This window comes from Podarcis raffonei, chromosome 1, assembly GCF_027172205.1.
Source record: "Podarcis raffonei isolate rPodRaf1 chromosome 1, rPodRaf1.pri, whole genome shotgun sequence".
Classification (NCBI taxonomy): domain Eukaryota; kingdom Metazoa; phylum Chordata; class Lepidosauria; order Squamata; family Lacertidae; genus Podarcis; species Podarcis raffonei.
Genome location: NC_070602.1, coordinates 33,817,837 through 33,840,209, shown reverse-complemented (window position 1 = coordinate 33,840,209; position 22,373 = coordinate 33,817,837). Strand labels below are relative to the sequence as shown.

At 43.3% G+C, this 22,373-nt stretch overlaps 2 protein-coding genes across 15 annotated transcripts in view; one reads left to right on the top strand and one right to left on the bottom strand.

The window, feature by feature from the left end:
* The first annotated feature begins 6,024 nt into the window (after positions 1-6,024).
* On the top strand, positions 6,025-8,363 carry INSM2 (INSM transcriptional repressor 2). Its single transcript, XM_053380237.1, has one exon. It carries the CDS (start codon positions 6,091-6,093, stop codon positions 7,429-7,431), a length of 1,341 nt encoding a protein of 446 aa, XP_053236212.1. The 5' UTR covers positions 6,025-6,090; the 3' UTR covers positions 7,432-8,363.
* Positions 8,364-9,587: 1,224 nt separating this feature from the next.
* RALGAPA1 (Ral GTPase activating protein catalytic subunit alpha 1) overlaps positions 9,588-22,373 on the bottom strand; it is a 128,231-nt gene continuing 115,445 nt past the window's right edge. For 8 of the 14 annotated variants that reach the window (XM_053380220.1, XM_053380223.1, XM_053380226.1 and 5 more), the window contains 3 exons: positions 19,936-20,060; positions 12,994-13,108; positions 9,588-10,738 (listed from right to left, as the gene is read on the bottom strand). In XM_053380220.1, coding sequence (XP_053236195.1) covers positions 10,648-10,738; positions 12,994-13,108; positions 19,936-20,060 — 331 coding nt within the window. In that variant the 3' untranslated portion in view covers positions 9,588-10,647. Of the gene's footprint in view, positions 10,739-12,993; positions 13,109-18,942; positions 18,974-19,935; positions 20,061-22,373 lie in introns of all 14 variants that reach the window. The other 6 variants (XM_053380224.1, XM_053380225.1, XM_053380233.1 and 3 more) reach the window with 3 other exon arrangements.

Genomic DNA, 22,373 nt, shown 5'->3' with positions numbered 1-22,373 from the left:
GTCAATTCAGATTATGGGGAGGAGGAGAAACCTGATAATAAAGAACAGAATAAAGTACATATCGATTGCACAGAGTGTGAATGTGCACGTGCAGTTTATTTTGCTTCAAGGGAGAAAAGACCACTCTGTAAGCCCCTCAGTGGGAGTATCTTGGAGTTAAAAGTTTTTGGAAATTTTCCTTCATGGTTTTCACCAGCTGAGGTGAGGTAGCTAAAGTGTTGGACACTAGGCCTTAGGAGGCCAGGGTTCAAATCCCCAGTCAGCCATGAAACTCACTGGGTGACCTTAAGTAAGTCACTGTCTCTCAGTCCAACCTGCCACACAAAGCTTGTTGTGATGATAAAAGGAGACATGGGAGAAGTGAGTACGTCATCTTGAGCATTTTGGAAGCAAGGGGGAATAAAAATGTAGTAAACAGGTAAACAAACAGGCATAACCAGTGCTATTTTTCTAGAAAAAGAGCTACCAGAACTCACCATGAACACCTCCCTTGTTTTCTTATAATGGCAATAGCGCCCACCTGAGAGGTGCTGAAACTGAGTTCTGTTGAGTTCTGGCTGAAAAGAAAGCCCTGAGCATAACAGTTTCAAAGTCATAGCATTAACTACCAGAATGCTCCCAATTATTCTCATATTACCATAAAACAAAAGATAGAACACCCCTTAAGAACCATAGAATTGTAGAGTTGGTAGAATTATAGTCTGAGCTCCTGCAATGTAGGAATCTTAACTAAAGCATCCATGACAGATGGCCATCCAACCTTTGCTTGAAAACCTCCAAGGAAGGAGAGTCTACAACCCCCCGAGGGAGACTGTTCCACTGTCAAACAGCTTTTACTGCCAGAAAGTTCTTCCTGATGTTGAGTTGGAATCTCCTGCTAAACAGCAGTATTCAGCCAGCTCTATTGTGCCAGTTATAGGTGCCCTTGCCTACTCTTGTCAAGGCTGATTGTGTGTTGAAGGCTGACTGTTTCCTTACCAGGAGCACAAGGATAAGCAAGAAGTGGGTGATCACTTCAAGCTTAACTCTAAGAGAGTCCAAAGGAAACACTGCACTGATCTGGAAATAGGTTCTTTTGAAGCTATGCCATCTTGTAGGCCCCTAATTAAAACGCACATTACACATTACACCTTGAAAAGAGCTTTGATATACAGTAAATCTCCTGACTCTACTAGAGTCTTCTGTTAAGACTTCTGAGTCACCCCTCCTAAAGATGACTTATTCCTGGAGCTCATAAAAATGCCTTTAAATGACAAACAGTTTGAACTGCAACAAGTGTGAAATACTTTCAAGGTATCTGGGGCATTTCAAAGAGAAAAATATTCCATACTTCTCAAGAGTTGATGATTGAGTTGGCCTATTGATGGAGACATTATAGATTTCTGGGAGGGGGGGGGAAATGCCACCATATAGATTTCCAGCAAATGCACTTAGTATATATACTTGCCAAGTGATGTTAGCTCTTTCCTTGAATATTTATGGGGGAAGTATTTTGTTGTTATTTCAGTGACAAATAGTCCTCATCCTCTTTGCTGTACCCCAAGATACAAGTAAATTCAGAAAGGGTTATATATCACTCGCATATCACAGTCTCTGTGAAAATGCTCTGTGCTCCATAATCTCTTGCTTAACTGTAGCGCTGCTTTAAGCAAAGCTGTGTGGTGTAAATCACTCATTTTCCTCCCTGAGAACCTCTCTCCCTCTGGTGTCTCAGGAGTCTGCTGCAGATCTCTCACGGGAGTTATGATTCTGATCCCAGCTGTTCTGAACTGCAAGCAAGCTTCTCCCAGGCTTTTACTAGCCCTGACACAACTCTCTGGAGAATTACAGTAGTGCCTGCTCTAAACCAGGAGCTCTGCAATGTCCCTTCACAAGTGCACTCAACCCTGCGAGAGGCGGTGATTCAGTTTGGTAAAATCTCTCACAGCGCAGGGGCACACATGGGAAAAGCAGAGCCGAATGTGTGCAGCCTTTCACACAAATCTTTCCCACCAGGTCAGCACTCTTACTTCTAGTGGTATCTGATGGTGTAAGAAGAATTAGAAAAAAGCTTTGATTGTTCTTTTCAGAGAGTGAGTGTTCCAGAGTGCCTACCTTTCCCTATTTATTAACCCCACAGCACTTTTTGCAAAAAAACAAAAAGGTGCTTTATTAAGGATGGGGAAGAATAACTGGTTGGGGATGAAAGAAATTGGAACAAGTTGCACAGGAAAACATGTGGTCCCCTGTTGATTCCTAGTCAAAATATGCTGTGGTTGTTCTTCAAGCATGGAAGCCTCTTTCGGGCTGGATTCCTCTTTCACAACATTAAGGTCTTTTGAGAAGCATCAGTAGCTCTACATGAGCATTGTTCCTGCTGTTATCCCACCGATTCCCATGACTGGTCAGTTGACTTCTTTGTATTTTGTGTACAGAGAGAGGTGGTGTTTCATACTGGTGGCTGAGCTACAAATCAGGAATTCCCTGATTCCAATCTTACCTCTTAAATGATCTCATTAGGTGGTCTTAGGCAAGCCGCTCTCTTTCAGTCTCATTTCCCCCATCTGCCATGTTGATGATAATATTGACTTACCTTACAGGGTTGTTGTTGTTACGAAAAAGGAGCAATGCAAAAGCAAGCACCAGGTGGCTGGAATGGTAAACAGGATGTGAATGTTATTGGATTGTCCCGTGGGAAACTGGGACTGTTTGTAAAGTGCTCTGAGAGCCGGATGTTACCTCAGAGCAGCACATGACCCTGTACTGGAAGTACATGGGTGGAGTTTATTCTCTCTCTGCGTTGGGAATCAGAGTGTGCAGACATGTTTCTCTGTACTGCTGAAAGACAGGAATAAAGACATGTAGATATATTTCTGTCTGTCTCTTCCCCCCCCCCCTGGGAATGGAGGTGGGGGAAGACTGGTGTGTTCTCCTTCACGTTGAGGAGAATCGCCGATTGGAGACCTCCTTTGATCTTGCCGGGAGTCGCAGACGGGAGGTCATAAGGAATCAAGCCGGGCACCTGGAGGGTGGCCAAATTCCTCTGGACTAAGAGCAGAGCTGGGGGCTCTGACTTTTGGCTTGAATCCCGACAGTTGTAAGGAGTACAACATGAGAATGCACGTGAATACTTGAATACTTGGTAAAGGTAAAGGGACCCCTGACCATTATGTCCAGTTGCGACCGACTCTGGGGTTGTGGTGCTCATCTTGCTTTATTGGCCGAGGAAGCCGGTGTACAGCTTCCGGGTCATGTGGCCAGCATGACAAAGCCGCTTCTGACATGGAAACGCAGTTTACCTTCCCGCTGGAGCGGTACCTATTTATCTACTTGCACTTTGACGTGCTTTTGAACTGCTAGGTTGGCAGGAGCAGGGACCGAGCGACGGGAGCTCACCCCGTTGCAGGGATTCGAACTGCTGACCTTCTGATCGGCAAGTCCTAGGCTCTGTGGTTTAACCCACAGTGCCACCCTATTTGGTAGTGCTGTACAAATGTTAATTATTATTTATTACCTTTATTGTTATGAACTGGCTGGATGCAGAGGAGTGGTGGGAGGCAACAGCTATGGAACCCCCAAAGGAACCCCCAGGAAAAGAAGGCGCAGAGCCAGGGGACTGATGGTGAGACAACAATGAGTGGTCAGAGAGAGAAGACTGGGAGGAGGAGGTGTCAGAAGCTGAAGAGGCAACAGGGTTCAGTGAGCAGGAAGAAACTGAGGCAGAGAGCAGTCCTGATCCAGAGACTGGAGAGGAGGGCCAAGAGACAGAGATGAGGCTGGCTGCTGAAGCATCCAGGAAGTCTCCCCCTTCTGCTATGGTCAGCTCCCTTCCTGGTCTCCCAGCACACACAGAGAAATGAAAAGAGCAGAGGAGAGATTGGTTGCACATAGATGCAGTCTCTGATTGCTTGGGAAAAAGCTTAGGCAGCTGGGGGAAGGCGGAGACCTTCACTCCTCGCAACTGCCACATACTGGGAAGAGTTGCAGGAATCACTAGGCCTGTGCTGTTTTGGTTTGTTTGAATAAATAGTTAACACTGACACCAGCATTTTTTAAATCACTGATCTACACCTGACTCTGGCTCCTGACATTTATTGAAAAAATCCACTATAGATCAGTGCTGTTACTATAGTGCTCAAGTCTTGCTCTGAACTTATAGGCGTGCGGCTGGCGACTGTGGGAACAGAAGGCAGGCTAGCTAGGCCTTGGGTTTGACCCCCCCCCTTATTACTGACGCACATCTCAATCTGCAACTTTTCCCTTTTCATGTGCCTGGCTGATAAAAGGAGGCAATGTGATTATCTTGTCACTGATGACTTGGGATAAATTATGTTGTAGCTCTTGCATATGTACACCTGAGGACCTTCCAATGTAGGAATGAAGACTTTATTCCACTCACTGGACGTGAAAGAGGATGGAATAAATATTTGAGGAAGGTCACCCTATTATCTGACAACTGAGGGAGGTGAATAATTTTCACAGCAAAGTTTTGGATAAAGTTGAAAGCGAAGTTCTGACAAGAGAAGGTTCAAGATGCAGTAGTCAAGCTGTGAGAGAATCAGAGCAAACTAAATTCTTAAAATGACATTCTGCAGCTGAAGTTACTTGCATAGCAATTTGCATTTCTAGAATACCAAACTGTTAGTGGTGCTAGTGGTCACTTCGTGGAGAAGGAAAGAGACTTTCTACATTCCCCGAGGTCCTGCATATGTCAAGGCTGAAACCTGGAACTGAAAACAGATTCTGAGACCGAGCTAAGTCCTGCTGGGTTTCGGAGGGGATGACAACTCAAGGCCATGTTGGAAGCAGTCCTTCCACACACCCCTTCCCGAAAAGAAAAGAAAAGATCCGCAGCCTTCTGTTTCTCCAGCAGCAAACAGGGTTGCCAGAAGCATGACTGCAGCTGCATGGAAATAAATGGGCGCGGGGGGGGGGGGAGACGCTGAAGAAAGATGTCGTCCCCGTTTCTTCCCTGGGCTCCAGATCCCGAAAAAGAAACCTACGGCTGCTGCTGGACAGCTCCCCGGCTGCTCCAGTTAGAAGCCTCCGATTAAGTTGTCCTCGGAACATACCCTGAGCTCACTGGCAAAGCACCTCCTAGCAGAGTCGCGGCTGTTTCGGAGCTGGAGAAGCGGCTTCCTCATAGTTAGTTTGCCTTTTCCTCAGAGGAATTACACGGCTGGAGAAACGGGATACCCAAACAACGGCAGCGGTCGGTCGAGGCACCGGCAAGATACTTTCAGGGGCTTCTTTTCAATAAAGCGAATCAAGAGAAGGATCGTTGTTATCACTAATTTTGATTGCGAAAGTGTTTTCTTGTTGTCTATTGGAGTCCCCCACCCGCACCTCCCACCCATAGGAGCCAACTCCCTCTGGCCCCAATCAAATATTTGAGGGTGCCGCCTCCCCGAAGTTGAGGGGCATTGCCATTCAAGTAGTGGGTGGGTGTGCTCCTTCATGTGATCGATTATGCGCCCCCCAATATATTATTCAAGTTGGCACACCTGCTCCCACCCCAAGGAAGGAAAAGATGGAGATTCGTTTGTTTGCTTGGGGGGGGGGCAAACTGCCCCTCAAGCCCACCCTCTGGCGAAGGGAAGAGGCTGAGCTCCAGGCGCCACCCAGCTCCCCCACTCAGCCCTTCCACGTGCGGGGAGCTGGGATCTCCTGAACTAGCGCTTGCTGAGGAGACTTTTCCCCGCGTTTGCCATCTGAGGCAAGTTCCGAAGAAGGAGACTCTGCTCGCCCGGGAAGGTGAGGCAAAAAGGAAGGGCGCCGGGCCGAGAGGGCAGTTCGGCGCGGCCAGGCACCTGGGGGGGGCCGCTGGGCGGGAAACTCGCTGAGGTAAACGGCCCCACCCCCACCTCCTGGCGCAGGCTGGGAAAGTGGCCTCCCTCCTCCCCCAGCTCCGATTCTCCCGCCTTTTCCAGTCCTCTCCCTCACCCCTCCCCGCCCTCTCCTCTCCCCTCGCCTTCCCAACTCCTCATTGGCAGCCCTGGGCCGGAGAGAGGATGACGCGCGGGCTCCCCAGAGGTGCCTGAGGTATAAACTCCCGTCGGGCACGCGGAGCCGCCGGTGGAAAGGGAGCGCTGCCGTGGGGCGTCGCGGAAGATGCCGCGGGGGTTCCTCGTTAAGCGGAGCAGGAGACCGGGGGGCTCTTACCGGGTGCGCCCTCCTCCGGGACTGCCCCCCGCGCCCTGCCCCGCGGAGGAGACGCCCCGCGTCCCGGCGCCTTCGCCCGAGCCTCCTCCGCAGCAACAGCTGCTGCCTCAGCCCAACGCCTCGCTGGCGGCCGTGTGGGGCGCAGGCACCTCGGACAGCGCCGCCGCCGCCTCAGCCGCCGGAGAGTCTCAGCGCTGCGCGCGCTCTCCCGCCTCGGCGGAGTCCTTCCCTGCGGGGCCCGCCTTGGCCGCGGCGGAGAAGCTGCCACTGCTTCCTCGCACGCCGCTGCCGCCGCTGCCGCTCTCTCTGCCGGCCACGTCGGCGCCGCCGCCGCTTTACCCGGCGCTCAAGCGGGCGCCCCGCGCCAAGGCGCCTCCGGCCAAGAAGCCCAAGGCCGTGCGCAAGCTGAGCTTCGCCGACGAGGTGACCACGTCGCCCGTGCTGGGCTTGCGGATCAAGGCGGCGTCGGAGGGGGCGTCGGAGGGGCCCCGCGGGGCAGGCCCGCCGCTGCTGGGCGAGTTCGTGTGCCAGCTGTGCAAGGAGCCCTACGCCGACCCTCTGGCGCTGGCGCAGCACCGCTGCTCGCGGATCGTGCGCGTCGAGTACCGCTGCCCCGAGTGCCACAAGATCTTCAGCTGCCCGGCCAACCTGGCCTCGCACCGCCGCTGGCACAAGCCGCGCCCGCCCTCGGCGCCCGGCCCCGCCCAGGACAAAGAGAACAGCCGCGGCCAGGCCGGACCAGATCAGCACCACGGCGCCGCGGACAGCTCCTGCTGCCGGGACCCGCCGCCGCCGCCGTCCCGAGCCGCCCAGCAGCAGCAGCAGCAGCTCTGCCCGGGCGGCGAAGCGGTCGCCGCCGACGGCTCCAGCCTGGGCGCGCCTGGCGGCGAGCTCTTCCTGTGCCCCTATTGCCACAAGACCTTTCGGCGCCAGGCGTACCTGCGGAAGCACCTGGGCACCCACCAGGCCCCCGGGGCGCTGGGCTACGGCGGGAACCCGCCGCCTGCGCAGCAGATCACGTTCCCGTGCCACTTGTGCGGGGCGCACTTCCCATCGGCGGACATCCGGGACAAGCACCGACTGTGGCACGCCGTGCGGGAGGAGCTGCTGCTGCCCCTGGGGCAGCCCGAGGGCAGCGTGGCGCACGGCGAGCAGCAGATCTTCTCCTGCAAACATTGCCCCTCGACTTTCTTCAGCTCGCCCGGCCTCACTCGGCACATCAACAAGTGCCACCCGTCGGAGAACAGGCAGGTGCTCCTGTTGCAGATGCCTGTCAGGCCGGGCTGCTAGATGGGGGGTGGTGCGCAAGTGAGGGGGTATGTGTCACCGACTCGAACCGCTTCTTTACCAGACTTGAACTATGAAATTCCCAGATGCTCAGACTGACCGATTCTCCAGTTAGCGGGAACCGATTTATACGATAGAATTCTTTCGCCCCCTAAGCCTTGATCCTCAATTCCTGATGGTGGACACCCGAACGAATCCTATCCGAACTGTAATTCCTATGGAAAATCGCAGTGCATAGCCCAAGGAAATCACCAGACTTTAGAAGTACGTCATGCCAAACGTTTTTAATGTACGAACACAAATTAGCCTTACTGCCTTATGAAAGGGTAGAGTGCACTGTATATTCTGTGAATCCAGTTTCCACTTACAGTACTTAAAACTTGTCACTTCAACAAAGCTAAAGGGAAAGCGAGCCAACCGTCTATTTGAGGCGGAATAGAAATCACCCCTTCCACTACTGAAAAATGTGACATTGCTTTAAGTGTGGGTGTGGGGTGGAGAGACATTTTTCTGTGTACTCGAAATACTATAGCCAAACCTAGAGCCATCTGTGTGCCTGCCTGCGAGTAAAAGCTGTCTAGGGAAAATGGGGGCCTGAACCCATTCCGGTCACTCCTGTCCCTAGGATCAAAGTACATTCCGACATTGTATTTAACAAAAAAATATTAAGTCTCCAGGAGGAGAACTAGTTAGCCCTCATACTTAATTAGTGGAATCTGCCTCTCCAGCCTCTGAGGGTTTAAAGAGTTTAATTTGCTGTGAAGTGTTTTATTCGTTGTATCTTGTATTACAACACCGTCTGATATTTGTAGAAAGTCAGCGTGCAGTCCTATTATATATACATATAAGTACATATATAAATATATACATACAATGTGCGAAGTTCCCTTTGTCTGCTCTTGCTCATTGCTGGCTATTAAATTCTGGATTGATGATTTTTTTGGTAGTTTATTCTGCCTATTTTCTGAGCATCTTGTTCCATTCTTTTAAGTTAAAAAAAATATGATATGCAAAAGGGAGTGCATACAAAAAGAGAAAGCAGGAAGCTACTTTGAAGTCCAAAATGTTCAGCCAGATTTTCAAGATTCATGAAAATTGTTCAATTAGTCAAACAAAGCATTAGTCTTTCTTTTTAACAGCCACCCCCATCCTACATGGCAAACCAAAGAGCTTCAAAAACAGCTTGCACTAACGCATAAGGATCAGTTGTTAAATGTACAAGTCTAACAGTGTACTGGATTACTTCAGCAGACATCTTTTTGGACCCCAGCCTTCAAATCTAGTAACCATTTTAGAAATTCTGGTGGTCAACTTCCTCTCCAACTTCTTCACCGATACATTTGCTGGAAGTCCACTTTTGCAAACCTGTCTGTAGATAGGGGGCAATTTTTATTGATTAAATTTGCATAGTCCTTTGTAAATTGATACTTATAGCTGGATTTAACTGTTGTGCAGAAGTATTGATCGATGGAAGATGAGATACGGAAAGGCAACTTCATTTTAACTAGGGTAACATTAGTGAAATTATTTTGAAACTTGAAAAATACAGCATGCTATGTGACCAAGTATGTAGAAGTTAAGTATTTCTATATACATAACTTTTAGGAACTAAGTTAGATAATGATTTTACTTTAATGAAAAAAAAATTAAAAGCCTTTAAGAGAGTTTCCAAAGAGACATTTTACTGTCAAGGAATTGTCAACTGCTTCAATTTTAAGCTGCTATTATAATGTAACTATTTGAACTTGTTCTACTTTGGAACCCAAACAGGCATTCATTATTATTATTTTTGCAAGGATGTTTTCAGCAATATTAATTTAACACTGAATTCTTCACTTTGTACAGCATTATCAATCCGCTTAAGCAAAATTTATTGAGCCAGAAAGGAAGGATTTAGGCAAGCATTATCTTGGAACTACAAAGTGGGACTAAGGTGGCCATCCTATACACTTACTTGGAAGTATCACAGAACTTAATATTTATGTGCAGGATTGCCCCGAAAAGGGACTGTCAATTAAGAAGCTTGCTGTAAAAGCTTTGCAATCTTATAACCATGAGCCATTCCATGCCTGCTCTCCACTCTCCTCATGAAGCTAATAATACTGTGATTGATTTAAGCAATCTTTCCAATATTTGCAGTGGAATACAGAGCATACACAGGTGGTAAGAATAATTTTATTGTATTATTAAATAGCATGTCTTTTTTCAACCATTACAAATTTGTATATACTACACGGTGAACAAATACATCAATATATATTTCTATAGTTGCCCAGGTGAAGGACAGATATTTACACATGCAGTTAGTACCGGTGCCATGCTACATTTTGTTAGAGCAGAATATGGCGAACAACATAGTTGTATTTTTTTCGGTATGAAAATACGTCTGGGGGTAGTGGGAATTTGGAGTGGAATGTGTTTGTGCATACATCTGCCGCTACAAGGGCACAGTCCCTTTTTCTCCCCAGTAATGGTACAGAGCTCAGAGCAAATGACTGACATGGCAAAGTGCTTGAAAGTATGCATATCTTACAGATAAGACCAAGGGACAGTTTTCAGAAGAGAAAGGCTGACAGTGGCCATAACTCGCATCTGGAAAGCAAATACTAGCAGGAGAGTAGAAAGCTGTTAGCATTTCAGCACTGGGATCTTGCTGTGGTGCTTGTCCAGCAGCGAATGAGAGTAAGAGGGATAGATGGTGATGGGCCTCTGTTTACTTGAAGGGCTTTAATTCTTATCACATATATTCTCTGTACATAATTTTGTGTCTCCTAGTGACCTTTGCAGAGGACTCCAGAGGTGCATCTTCATTTGAATAGTACATTCATTTACAAATGGTACTTTTTTATTTAGAGGGTTGTACAAAAAAACAGAGAAACATGCCTGCAGTCTCCAGCCCCAGGTGTGGCTAGCAACAGACCCAGAGGTTAAAACAGGGTCTCACAAGGAAAGGTAAAACGGGTGCAGAAATGACCCTACACTGACAAGTTATGGAAGCAGGGAATTAGATAAAAATATTCTAACGAAAGCCAAGGTATTTTCAGTTTGAAATAAAATTCCAATATGGTTCTCTAAAATAAACAAACAAGTGGACAAATGTGGGACAAGTACAGAGGGGAGACAAACATCTCAGGAAAAGGGGCTGCAGGCTTCACCCATTCTTAGGTCTTGTTGGCTGAGCCAGAGGAGCGCCGTAGTTTCATGGACATGCGGCTCTTGCTAGTCCGGGGAGAAATGGGGAAGGCTAGATCGGGCCCGTCCATCTGCGCTGCTGTTGGAGCTTCGGACGCCTGAGTCTCTGGGTAGGAGCCTATGGGAAACAAGAAGAACCCCATATATGAGAACAATCTGCTGGTGGTTAGGAAAGAGCAAGTCCCCAACAAATACCTGCCCCTTCGTTAGACACAGAAGAAACCATACTAGCTCATCTGCTACAATCATTAACAAACCCATTCCACTCTATGTGAGTGGAAGGCTGATGGCAAATCTAACTAAGCTCTGAAGGAAGGTCAGAACACAGCAAGAGGCTGGGGAGATACTATACAGGACTGAGGTTGGCACCCATTTTCTACTTAACACCCTCACCACATGAATTCCTACAGGATTCAACAGGGCAGAAGCGTGAATAGATCATGCTAGCTGGATGCACTACATGGTTCGGTATCTTTGTAAAAGGAACAAGATGAATCTGAGACAAACCCTTCCCACATATAGGCCCCCCAAAATAAGTCGCAGGAACAGCAGCAAAGGAGTTAGGTTGATAAGATTTATTGCAGTGTCCAGACTTCTATGAGAGATGCAAAACAGGTCAGTGTTTTCCCCCTAAGCATGCTCCGTGTTCAGCCTTCAGCTCCCAGAAAGGAAAGACAATTCTTTCTTAAATCTACCTAATTAATGAAGCTGTGGAAGATGAATTCTTGTATGCATTTGTAAAGATCTCTCTCTCTCTCTCTCTCTCTCTCTCTCTCTCTCTCTCTCTCTCTCTCTGTGTCTGTGTGTGTGTGTGAGAGAGAGATCTGTGATCAGATACTTGTTGCCTATCAAATATACATCGTCAATTCCAGCCCTAAGTTCAGACTCCTTTAGCTATATTTTAGGAGCTACATACATTCCATTGGTTCCCTATTGTAAATGTAAACAAAAAAGTCCAACCTTATTTTAGTACTATGCATGTATTTGGATATATAGTTTGTGCCCTTGCCCTTAGAGAAAAGCTTTTGTTCTAGCGGATGTCCACTAACGGAAGCAATTTTGGCTGATTCCATTTGCATCAGCTCTCTCTGCTCTGCAAGCCCCCCCCCCTCTCTGGAGCTGATTTTCAGGGAGTGCTGAGGGATGCAGCAGGGAGGGGGAATCAGGAAAAATAGCATACCCTCTTCTATTAACATAGGCATCTGCTGGAAGTAAAGTGCTTCTATGATCACAACAGCACCAACTGGATTCCACCAGAAGCCAATTGCTTTTAAGGGACTTTATACACACACAACATCAGATTCATAGCCAATGGCAGTACAGAAGTCCTACCGGGCCAAAGTTTACAACAATTTCAACAGGATTCCCTTGTAATTGAGTTAGTAAATGAGTAATTTATTATAATATTTAAAATTAAATAATTTCCTCTAAGGGCATATCCACGACATCTTCATCAGGAACAGTATTTTTTGCTCAAGAACAGTTTATTAAAATTTACGCATAGGTCAGAATTCAAAGAACCCCATGTGCAAGTGGAAAGTCACATTCACAAGGAAATGGCCAACCATCCCCTTGCAGCCACCTCACGACCTATTGCGTCAAATCTTCCTCTGAGGTGCTTTCTAACCTTCAAGAGGCATATTTTCAGAGTCATGAAGGGCTGCAGTGGGAAGGTCCCCCTCTGAAAAATCCCTGGGTTGTTCCATGTGTGACCCGTTTGGATCCTATAACATTATGAATGCTTCTGAAGCATTTGGATAAAATTACCACTTTAAAAATGACCTGAGTATTTTAGTATTACTACCGCTTTATGAAAAATGCTTTGATACAGAAAAGCACTTTTAAGAAAATGTTTTCACTATCTCCAAAGTTAGAACAACAACATTCACGTCCGAGCTCCTGCTGAAGGCATATAAATCTCAGGACACATTTCTTGCTTTCATTCAGCTAGATTTCCTAAAGAGGTTACTGCAAACCATCATGGCCGGGTCAGAAGTCTAACACTGCTTTTAAAGAACACTGCCATAAGCCTGATCTAATAACTCAAATGCTATTGTGTCTGCTTTGGCCAAACATTTTCTGAAACTGACAAAACCTCTGCTTTTGCTCTCCAAATGTGTGTGTTTCTTTTTATGATCCAGGTATAGCAGCTCCAAACATTCTGCTAATCGTAAGAGTCGAAAATTTATTGCACCTTCCAAAAACCCCCACAAGACTAAGCAGAAAAGTCCTCTTCCCTACAGGGAAAGGCTGTTTTTTTAACACTCCCCATGTAAAAAAATTCTATCTTGTTCTAGTTTTACAAGGAATCAAAGCATTTCAAATGATGAGGTAGAGCGTAAAAAATAATTGCTGATGCTCTGCATAGCATACCATTCACAGCTAGCGTGAAAGACCTTCCGTTTCAAGCCTTTGCCCTTTACCTTGAAGTGGCCAATGCTTTCTAGTGGTGGTTTGGGAAGGAGAAGAAATATCACACCATTTCTTTCTTTGTTGAGAATGAAGAAGTGATGGAGAGGTGGACAGAAGTGAGGAAAAGGGGGAAAAGAGATAAAAAGATAACAGGTGTGAGACGTGAGACACGGACAGCAGAGGTTGGAGGGCATTTACAGATGAGTACAGAAAGGAGAAAGTTAGAATTTGTTATGTCGCTAACGGTGCATGCTAAAGGTTAAAGAGGGATGCATTAGTATGCAAAAAACGAACCTCAACGATCAGGAAGAATACTCACCGACTACAGGTTACAAAAGAAGAAGAAAAAGGAAAAGAAAAAAAGAAAAGAAAAAAATAGTTCGATAAAAATAAGTTCTGATTCAGCAGGGTCATTGCTATAAATTACACAGCCATAATGGCACAAACATTTCTTTCCTGTTTGTGAATCATTTACACATTTCAACCAAAATTATCTGCAATAAAATATGACATGGCAACAGTTGGCTTCTCCTAGCTAGCCGGTTTCCCATGAAAAAGAAATGAAGTTCTTCCTAAAATTCTTCCCGTAGTGCTAAAGCATATTCCACTGAGCAAATTCACCAACTTGCAAAAGAAATATAAATGCTAAAGAAATACTTAGTATGGTTTCTGGACACAGAATAATTTCTTTAACTTGGCAAGTACGGTAACTGGAAATTAATGATAATGATTTAGTGAAAAATAGGAGGCAAGTAAGTCTGACATGTACATGCAGCACAATTCTAGGTAAGTGTACCTGGAAGAAATTCCTACAGTGTTCAATGGGATTTACTCCAATATAAGTGTGCACAGGATTGCAGCCTTACTGTATCTGAGTTTTGTTTGATAGCAATGGGTGAGTAGATTAATACTGGGTTTCTCTTTTCCTTCGTATTTTTTGTTTCACGTGTAAGGCGGTTTTGGTTTCTTTCATGTAATAAATGTTCACTTTAATCCCAAAGCAGGTGATACTAACGTCAGTACTAATGAACATAAAGACAAAACAAACCTTCAATTGATGAAAATGCAGAACTAGAGCCTAAAAGTGCAGTAGTGATTAACATAGAAGTTGACAAATATATATATTTTAGATTACCTGCTAGCCTTCAGTTTTAAACAAGTGGGGGAGAACTATTATATTTGCATTCCACCTATCTTACAAGGTGATAAAATCCACTATCTGAACACTCCTTAGCTCTAATTACAAAATGGGTAAGAATAGAAAAGAAAGTATGTGAGGTTTCAGTATATCAACATTTAGAATGTTATAAACAATACAGACCAGAGCTAGGAAAGATATAAAAAGGAACTGAAATACAAAAGAGCATAGGTTCTATAAAGGTAGACTTTGGTGCAATTTGTAAATCATTCAAGTGATGTGGTTGCAGCTCAACCATGCCTGGATTGAACAGTGCTCTTAGAACATCTGAATGATGAAATAAATAGTGCAGAGTAGCCAGGATTACATGGGCACCCACGTCATTATGATGCCACTGTCATTATGTCATTCAAATTACTGGAGTGGCTCTGGATCCAGCTACAGGGAGGCAGAAACCACTCTGCTCAGTTTATGCATGCATTTACACAAGCAGAGCTGTTTAGATAAGGGGAAAGTATGACAGCCAAGTGGTCATGATAAAGATTATAACAAGTATTGTGGAGGGATATTGCTTAGTAAATGTTACTGAAAATCAGCATCACTGAGAGGAACTTCATGTGTAACTTTTTCCAACATGGTGATTTAACTTTTGAATTTGACATGCATACATGCAATTTCCCACTGGAGTTCACGTAACTGGCTGCAGATGCATGCCATTCGTTCACCATTTCTTGTGGCAGAAAACACCTGTTCCCCCCCACCATACACACAAATAAAATTTAAGACACAAACTTGAATGTGAGCAGGTTTCAAAACGAAATGTCTCTCAGATTGCATTGATTAAATATGGCTGGGGGATATTGCATAAATGCAGTACTTTCTCTCTCTCTAGAAAAATAGGTGACTGTACTCATCATGAAGTTGTTACAGTAAGTACCACACTTTTTAACAACAACAAAAGGAGGTGCCAGTACTGTGTACCCTAAAAAAGCACTGCATAAATGGCTTTTAAAGAGGATCAGATAAATACACAGAATATGTCTCTCTCAGTGGCCTTGAACCACGATAACCAGAAATATATTCTGTACATCTCCGATGCCATGGACTGGGGGAATCTGTCCTATTTATGAACCTCTGAATGACCAGTTACATGAGAACAGGCTGAGCTATATGGACCTCTGCTCTGATAACACTTTTCTTATCACCATGTCATACTAAGTGGTTGCCAATTCCTTACTTAGTTGCCTCTTGCTTTGGGCATGCTTGAAAAATCACACTTATGATGAGTGATAGTGATGGGACTTCCTCTTCCTCCTTCCACTGCAGCCCCTCACGCCTCCCAACCACCCAGAGCGGATTTTCGGGGGTACGCAGGGGGCTGCAGTCCTACTGTGCAAGTGGAAGTCTGTTCTACTTATGAAGAGATACAATTAACTGTCACCGTATCTCAGAAAACATTTAGTATTGTGTTGGATGTCTAACAGCTTTTAGTTTGGTTTCAGCTAGGTGAAAAACCCAAACCCTCAAATACATGAAATAGTTAACTTGTTCAGTGTTGTATAAGAAACTAGTTGGGTTGAGGAGGACAGGTCACAAAATACAGTTTTATAATTCACTTTTAAATACTATTTTACAAACAGTTCCAAATTGCTTGAATTCAATTTATGTGATAGATAAGAAGACCATATCATCACATACAGAAGTCAACATTTTAATGATGATGATGTACTACTTATACCCCACCCACCCAACTGGGTTCACCAACAGACTGATGACTGGGGTTCAGAATCCTTATTCTTATCCATATGTTAACATAAAAGTTAAATAAATATAGTGCCAGTAAACACATTGTCTCATCCTCCCTGGTGACAGGAACTCATCAGCAGTTCCTACTCTAACCTTTTTAAATGTGTCAGCAATGTGTGCAGGCTGGTAGTCCACAGTTTATAACCACAGTTAATTACAATTAATTGTACTGAAAATTGCAGCTCCATCTAAAACAAACGGCATACAAGTGCCTCCTTGGATTTTGTGCATATTTACTAACGAAGGGAAAGTGATGTTTCCCTTGATAAAGTCAGCCTGCACTCCCTCCTATAATTTCATTGGTTGCAGCTCAATCTCTCAGTTTGTTCAATAATTATCTGCATACAATTTAGAAGAAATACCTAGAACTATTATGAAGTGATAATTCCTGAGGTTATTTTTGCTGCTCTTTGAAAATATGTTTACAATCATATTTGCACCTCATTTTCTGGGGAATCTTACCAAATTATCTATGCATGCAAGTAATTTTGCCAGAATGGGAACTCATCACTTAGCATACTCCAAAAATAATTTAGAAGGAATAATGTCTTCTCTGTTTATTGCAACTGACAGATTTAATTAAGCTGCAATCCCATACACACTTACCTAAGAGTAAACCCTATTGAATTCACAGTGAGATTTATCTTTGAACAGGACTGTGTTGTTAAATCTTTTAGGGTTGCATTTTTTAACCTTTTATTTTCTGAGGGGAATAATGCTGGCTATCCATCTTTTTTTAAAAAACTATTTTATATGATAAAATCTGTCCCAGCAGCTGATTAATAATCTGCCCAAGATGTTTAACCATGAATCTATCATTCAACCAATTTCAACCTCTTATGATTTCTGAGTCACCACATTTACTAGTGTCTTCCCACTGCCAATATCTCAATATTTGACCAGCATAGTTCTTAAATTTTTGCCTTCCTTTGTTTTAGTAATTTATTTCAGTAATTTACGCCTTTCATTTACCATATCTGAAATAGCTACATGGTCATATCAGGCTGTAATACATCTGTTTTGCACAGGTTTCCCACCCCAATTGACATTTGTATTTCTAATATGATGAGAGAAACTTTGGGCACCTATATGTCTGGGGAGAGAAGTGTTTGGAGACCCCTCCGGTGGGAGACTGGCATATTTCCTATTAGGTCTCATTTCAATGGACTCCAAAATAATCGGGCATATTACATAAAGGCAGGCAGATGGAAAGATGATGAAAAATATTTAAAAAATAAGAAAGCCCTTCAATAGTCAACAACCTAAATTTTTTTAGAACTATGATCTACATTACATTCTCTCCCAACTTCCCTGCTCATGGAGAGATGTATTATCTAACAGAATATTTCTCATACATATAAAAACATACTACCTCCAGAAGAATTTTAGCCTTATTACCCTGACATGTCAACACAAAAAAATGAAACTGAATCCACAAATTCTTTGCATCTAGAAGGCTCCACATTCAATTCCTGGCATCTCTGGTTAATGGATATTAGGTAACAAGAATGGAGAGACTACTTGAGGCCTTTACAGTTGCCTCCAAATAATACTGGACACGATGGTCACTGAGCTGACTCAGTGTAAGTACTCCATGCTCTTTGAATACCAATATTCAGCTACAGATGGCAGCTTCCAGGTATTTCTTCCATATAAAAAACAACCAAACAAGCAAAAGCCATTGTAACATTAAGATTTAAAAAACAGAAGGGCAATGTCATTTTAATGCACTTTTAACAACAGGCATCATTATTACTTATCAGACAGCTGTTAAAATGTTTTTTAAAAATAGTTTTTAAAAGTACCATTGAATTCAGAAGAGGAGATAGAGAGAGGATCACTCATTCATCTCTCCAACTCAGCACTTTACAACTGATCTTACTGAGAAGCTATTTCAATCCATCTCAGAAAATATGCACCTGAGCATAAATTGTGAGGTACTCTATTCACTAATGGAGGAAGGCAAAAGCTTATGAAAACATATTTCTGTCCCTTATACACAAAGAAGCAGGTACCATAAAATTAGCTCTGCTACATATCACTTGGTCAGAAGCCTTTACAATCGCTAAAACACAGATATGTGATTTTGCCTGTTTAAAATCAATTGGTGGACTTAAGTAAGACAAAATAAGATATTAAAAATCACCATTAAGACCTTTTTGTATGACTTTAGTATTTTTAACTACTGCCTTAATTTTATTTTTATTCATGAATGCTGTTGTTGCTTTTCACTCAGGCATTCATTTTATTGTGCTCCTCTGTTTCTATTTCCTGTTCACATTCAGATAAAAATGATCAGCACTGGAAGGAAGTGAAAACATACGGCTTTGGAGCCCAAACGTTTTATTTATTTATTTCCTCTAAATCATATGTGCAAATCCAAATATAGCTGCATCAATCCTCTTCTATTGGTGTCACTAGATTTCCATCTATTGTTTTCCGAAGAAAACTGCTCTGAGTTTTTGTCTCTATTGCAAGTAGGTGAGTAATATCAGTGGTCATATTCTAATTTCTGCTTCAAGACAGCGTAACAGTTTGTTAGCAACAAACAAGTTATTTCTCCCTTTCCTTTCTCTGTTATATTGAATTCTAAAAGTATGTGCTAACATCAAAGAAAAGCAGTACAGGGTACAAGGCACACCACTGTCACCCAGTACTATTTGTTCATGCTGAGAAACAAAAGGTCAGACACAATCGAGTGTTACTAGCTCAACAGATGTCTCTCCCATTAGTTCCCTTAATCCCAGAACCACAGTGTTAGTGTTTCATGCAGACCTGGGGTTAGTAAAGACTAAAACTTGAAAAAAATGTAGTGGGAATTTCTCAATCAGTGTGAATTTCTCTTTCTTTTAATGGCAGAAAATAAGGGCAATCAGGAAAGTTTGCATATAACGTGGTTACAAGCTTAGAGCTTTAGTAAAAGATTAATAAGAAAAGAGGGGTTTTTTTTGGACACTTTGTCTTACCTTCTGATAAACAGAACTGATATTTAATGATCTAAAGAGGGGAAATAAAATAAATGATACAATCATCAGGAGTTCAAGAAATTATTTGTACAGGTAGGCCTAGACACCTTCAGTGATTATTCTAGATTCTTAGGGGGCAATCCTATGGCAAGAGTGATTGGGATGAGCAGATTCAGGTACGGCAGATCTCTGGCTCAGCCGGCTGTTTCCCAGTTCAGACAGGCTCAGCTGGCAGTAAGCCCCCAACCCTGGCTCAGCAGAAGATATGCTGTTGTAACTTGCTCATCCTGGCTCTTGTGGGGCTCAAACAGCTGAGATGACTTTGGTTGAGCTGAGGCTGGTATAAGTCCCCCCAAAAGGGGCATCGCGGGGGTGGGACCAGAGAGCTCCAAATCCTTAGTCTGTTCAGCTCTGTCATGTGACTTTGCAACCTGGCATAAAACACAATGGTTTTCCTACTGTCTTCTGTTGAATGGCATTTGGATCTGCTGTAACTTTACGTCGGCCCAACTTACACCGACTTGCTTTTACGCTATCTTCTTGTGCATAGGATTGCTCCCTGTGTGATTGTTTTATTAGTAACTGAAAATGCAGCATTGTATATAGAAGATTAAAAAAAATTATAGGGGAAAATGACTATGTAACCATTCATAGTTTAAAATTAGAAAGTGGATAACAGCAAAGCTTTCATGGTTCCCAAATGAAGACTAAAATCAACCTTCTTGAAGATAAAGTGCATCAACTGGGCTTTGAGGAATCAAAGGTATCTAGGAACATTCATAAATAAAATGGTTTATTATAGATCAACAGCTGAGTAGTTGTATGTGAGTGCTCTAATTTGATAGACGAAGGATACAATTGCATTTGCCCAACATGCAGCTTCCTAAGCATGGATATCTAAATAATATTATTTTTTAATATCGGTAGTTTGACTAGAAATACTGCATTTTAAGTGTTATCAAACAGAAATCTAGGCATTTATTGCATTCTTACCGGTTTCAGAGGGCAAATGGTGGCAAGGTGCTGGACAGAAAACCTGAGCTGCATAGTCCTCAAAAGTTGAAGGATCAAGATGGTGCTGGACAATTGTTTGCAGATATCGAGCTCTTTCCTCATAGCTAATTTTATCCAAAAGTTAAGGATCAATTTAAAGTTCAGAATAAAGCAGCCACCATGACATTCTGATCAATGACACAACCATGTTGTTTCCTTTTAACCAATCTATTTATGCATATATTAATGTTATGATTCTAATTCAGAGCTTTATCCCTACCTATTCTGAAGGCTGATATACAAGAGAGGCCCCCTGTAATTATACAATATTTTAAATGAATATGTTCAAAGGATCCCAATACCCCACCCTAAGTTCTTGCCTCTCACTTGAATGTGCAGTATCACACCATCTTTCTGTACTGATCTACCCATCCTCTTGAACCTAAAATACATTAGCTAAAACTCTTTATTGAGTTTGAAAGAGTTCAAGGTTCCCTAGAAGTTCTTCCTATATGAATAATATATGTGAAGCTGCCCCAAAGGCAGTGAACTCTTATATAGGTTCTGGAAGGGCTAAGCCACACTCACTGTCCAATGGAGATCAGAGTCACAGCAGAAACTAGAACAGCATCTTTAGCTTATGCAGAAGTCTTTAGCAGGTATTATTCAACTTCCCATTGCTCATACAACAGCAGCTGAATAAAAATGCTGGAGAGGCATATCTCCAATCCCAATGGTGGTCATGGTTCTTGCTGGAAGCAACTTCCACTATCAAAGATAACACTTCAATAGCAATTACACAGAAATGAAATGTGAAAAACCTTCTGAATGCACTTCTGGTCAAAGGAAGCAAAGTAATTAAAACAAGTGACCATGGTTCTCATACTTCCTCAAATGGGTTGCATGCTATCTCATAAACAAGGGTTGTTGCTTTTTTATGGTTTTTTAAACTCTTGCTTATAAGATAACATGCAATGATTTGAGGAAGTATGAGAGAAGCAAGGTTCCAGTAAATACATGTTACAAAATAAAATCCCCAGAACAGCACCCAACAGGGTCTTTAAAAAATATCAGTGCTCTCAATGTTAGATTTTAATATCTAAAACTTAGTACTAAAAAAAACAGATTCAGAACGAAAAGTCCATATTGATTTTCACTTAAAAACAGCCTTCCCCATAATTCTCAAACAAATTAAACTGTTCAGATAAACACCTAGCTAAATCTGTGTATTAGGAAAAATAACTGGTCAATTATGCTTTTGAAACAAGTAGGTATATTTGCAAAATGGCCATAGCATCCCTGTACCAGCGAAGAAAGTGTCTGCGGGACATCGACAGCAAAGTATTGTACTTCTTCCTTTTCCCCTACATCCTCTTTTGCTGATAATATTGACAAGAGACCAGTATCTTGAAGTGTTGTTGCTTTTGAAGAACCCTCTCCAGGCTTCTTGTTCCAGAGGGCCTGATTTTACCGTTAGCACAGAGAGAGTGAGAAAGGGAGAGAATATTTCTGCTGTTCATGAAAGCAACTATGGAAATGGTTGTCAAAATGTAGAACAGCAGGCAGCAACATACAATTATCAAGAAAAAAATACCATGCTGACTTTGTGTCATAGGCTGATTTAGTGGGATTCGAAATCAGTTACTTTCCTCATGCAATTTGTAGAAGTTGTCTTGCTGTACTCATTGGATTATTAATCTTTCTAAAAACAGGATTTATTTATTTTTTGCATGCAGCTCTTTTGGCTATTTCTACTGAAGCAATGTCTTCTAATGTCATTTAAATGTATTTCTTTCAAAAGATGAGAAACACTTGGCAGGAGTTCCATTTACTTATTTTTTTTACAAATGAGACCTATGAAATCTCAACAAAGAATATTCCCCTCTTTAGAGGAGATGGGGCTGAGCTCCCCTTGCTGGAAACTATCAGGTGTGTGTACGCACATGTGTTCAAGAACCATGGAACACAATTTCTGTTCGCCTTGGGGGAGAAGACAGCAATCCACTTTCACTCCATAAGGATGTCTGGCATCAGTGGCAGCAGGAAGGGGAAACTGAACCTTGAGCACATGTACCCAATCCTTTTGGTGACAAAGGCCCTAAATAAATAAATAAATAAATAAATAAATAAATAAATAAATAAATAATAATATGGCTGATGGATGGGCAGCATGCTTTGGCAGCAAAGGGGCAACTTCCTTTCATCACTAAAAGGCACTTGAAAGGAAGATGGGAAAATCTGGCTGCAGGAACACGTCTGTTCACCTGCAGAACATAATTCCTCTCCGCTCACAAATCCCAGTGGGTAGGGGCTAACATCTGCACTCTACCCCAGCCTTTTCTTTGTTAGGGACATTTCCCAGCGATTCGGAGAAAGCATGCAACACCTGTGCCGGCTTTCGGAGAAAGGTCAGAGATGTTTGTGCCCATTTTCCTGCA

Excerpts from the sequence above, each read along its gene's own strand:
- INSM2 (XM_053380237.1), top strand. The coding sequence starts at position 6,091 with ATGCCGCGGGGGTTCCTCGTTAAGCGGAGCAGGAGACCGGGGGGCTCT.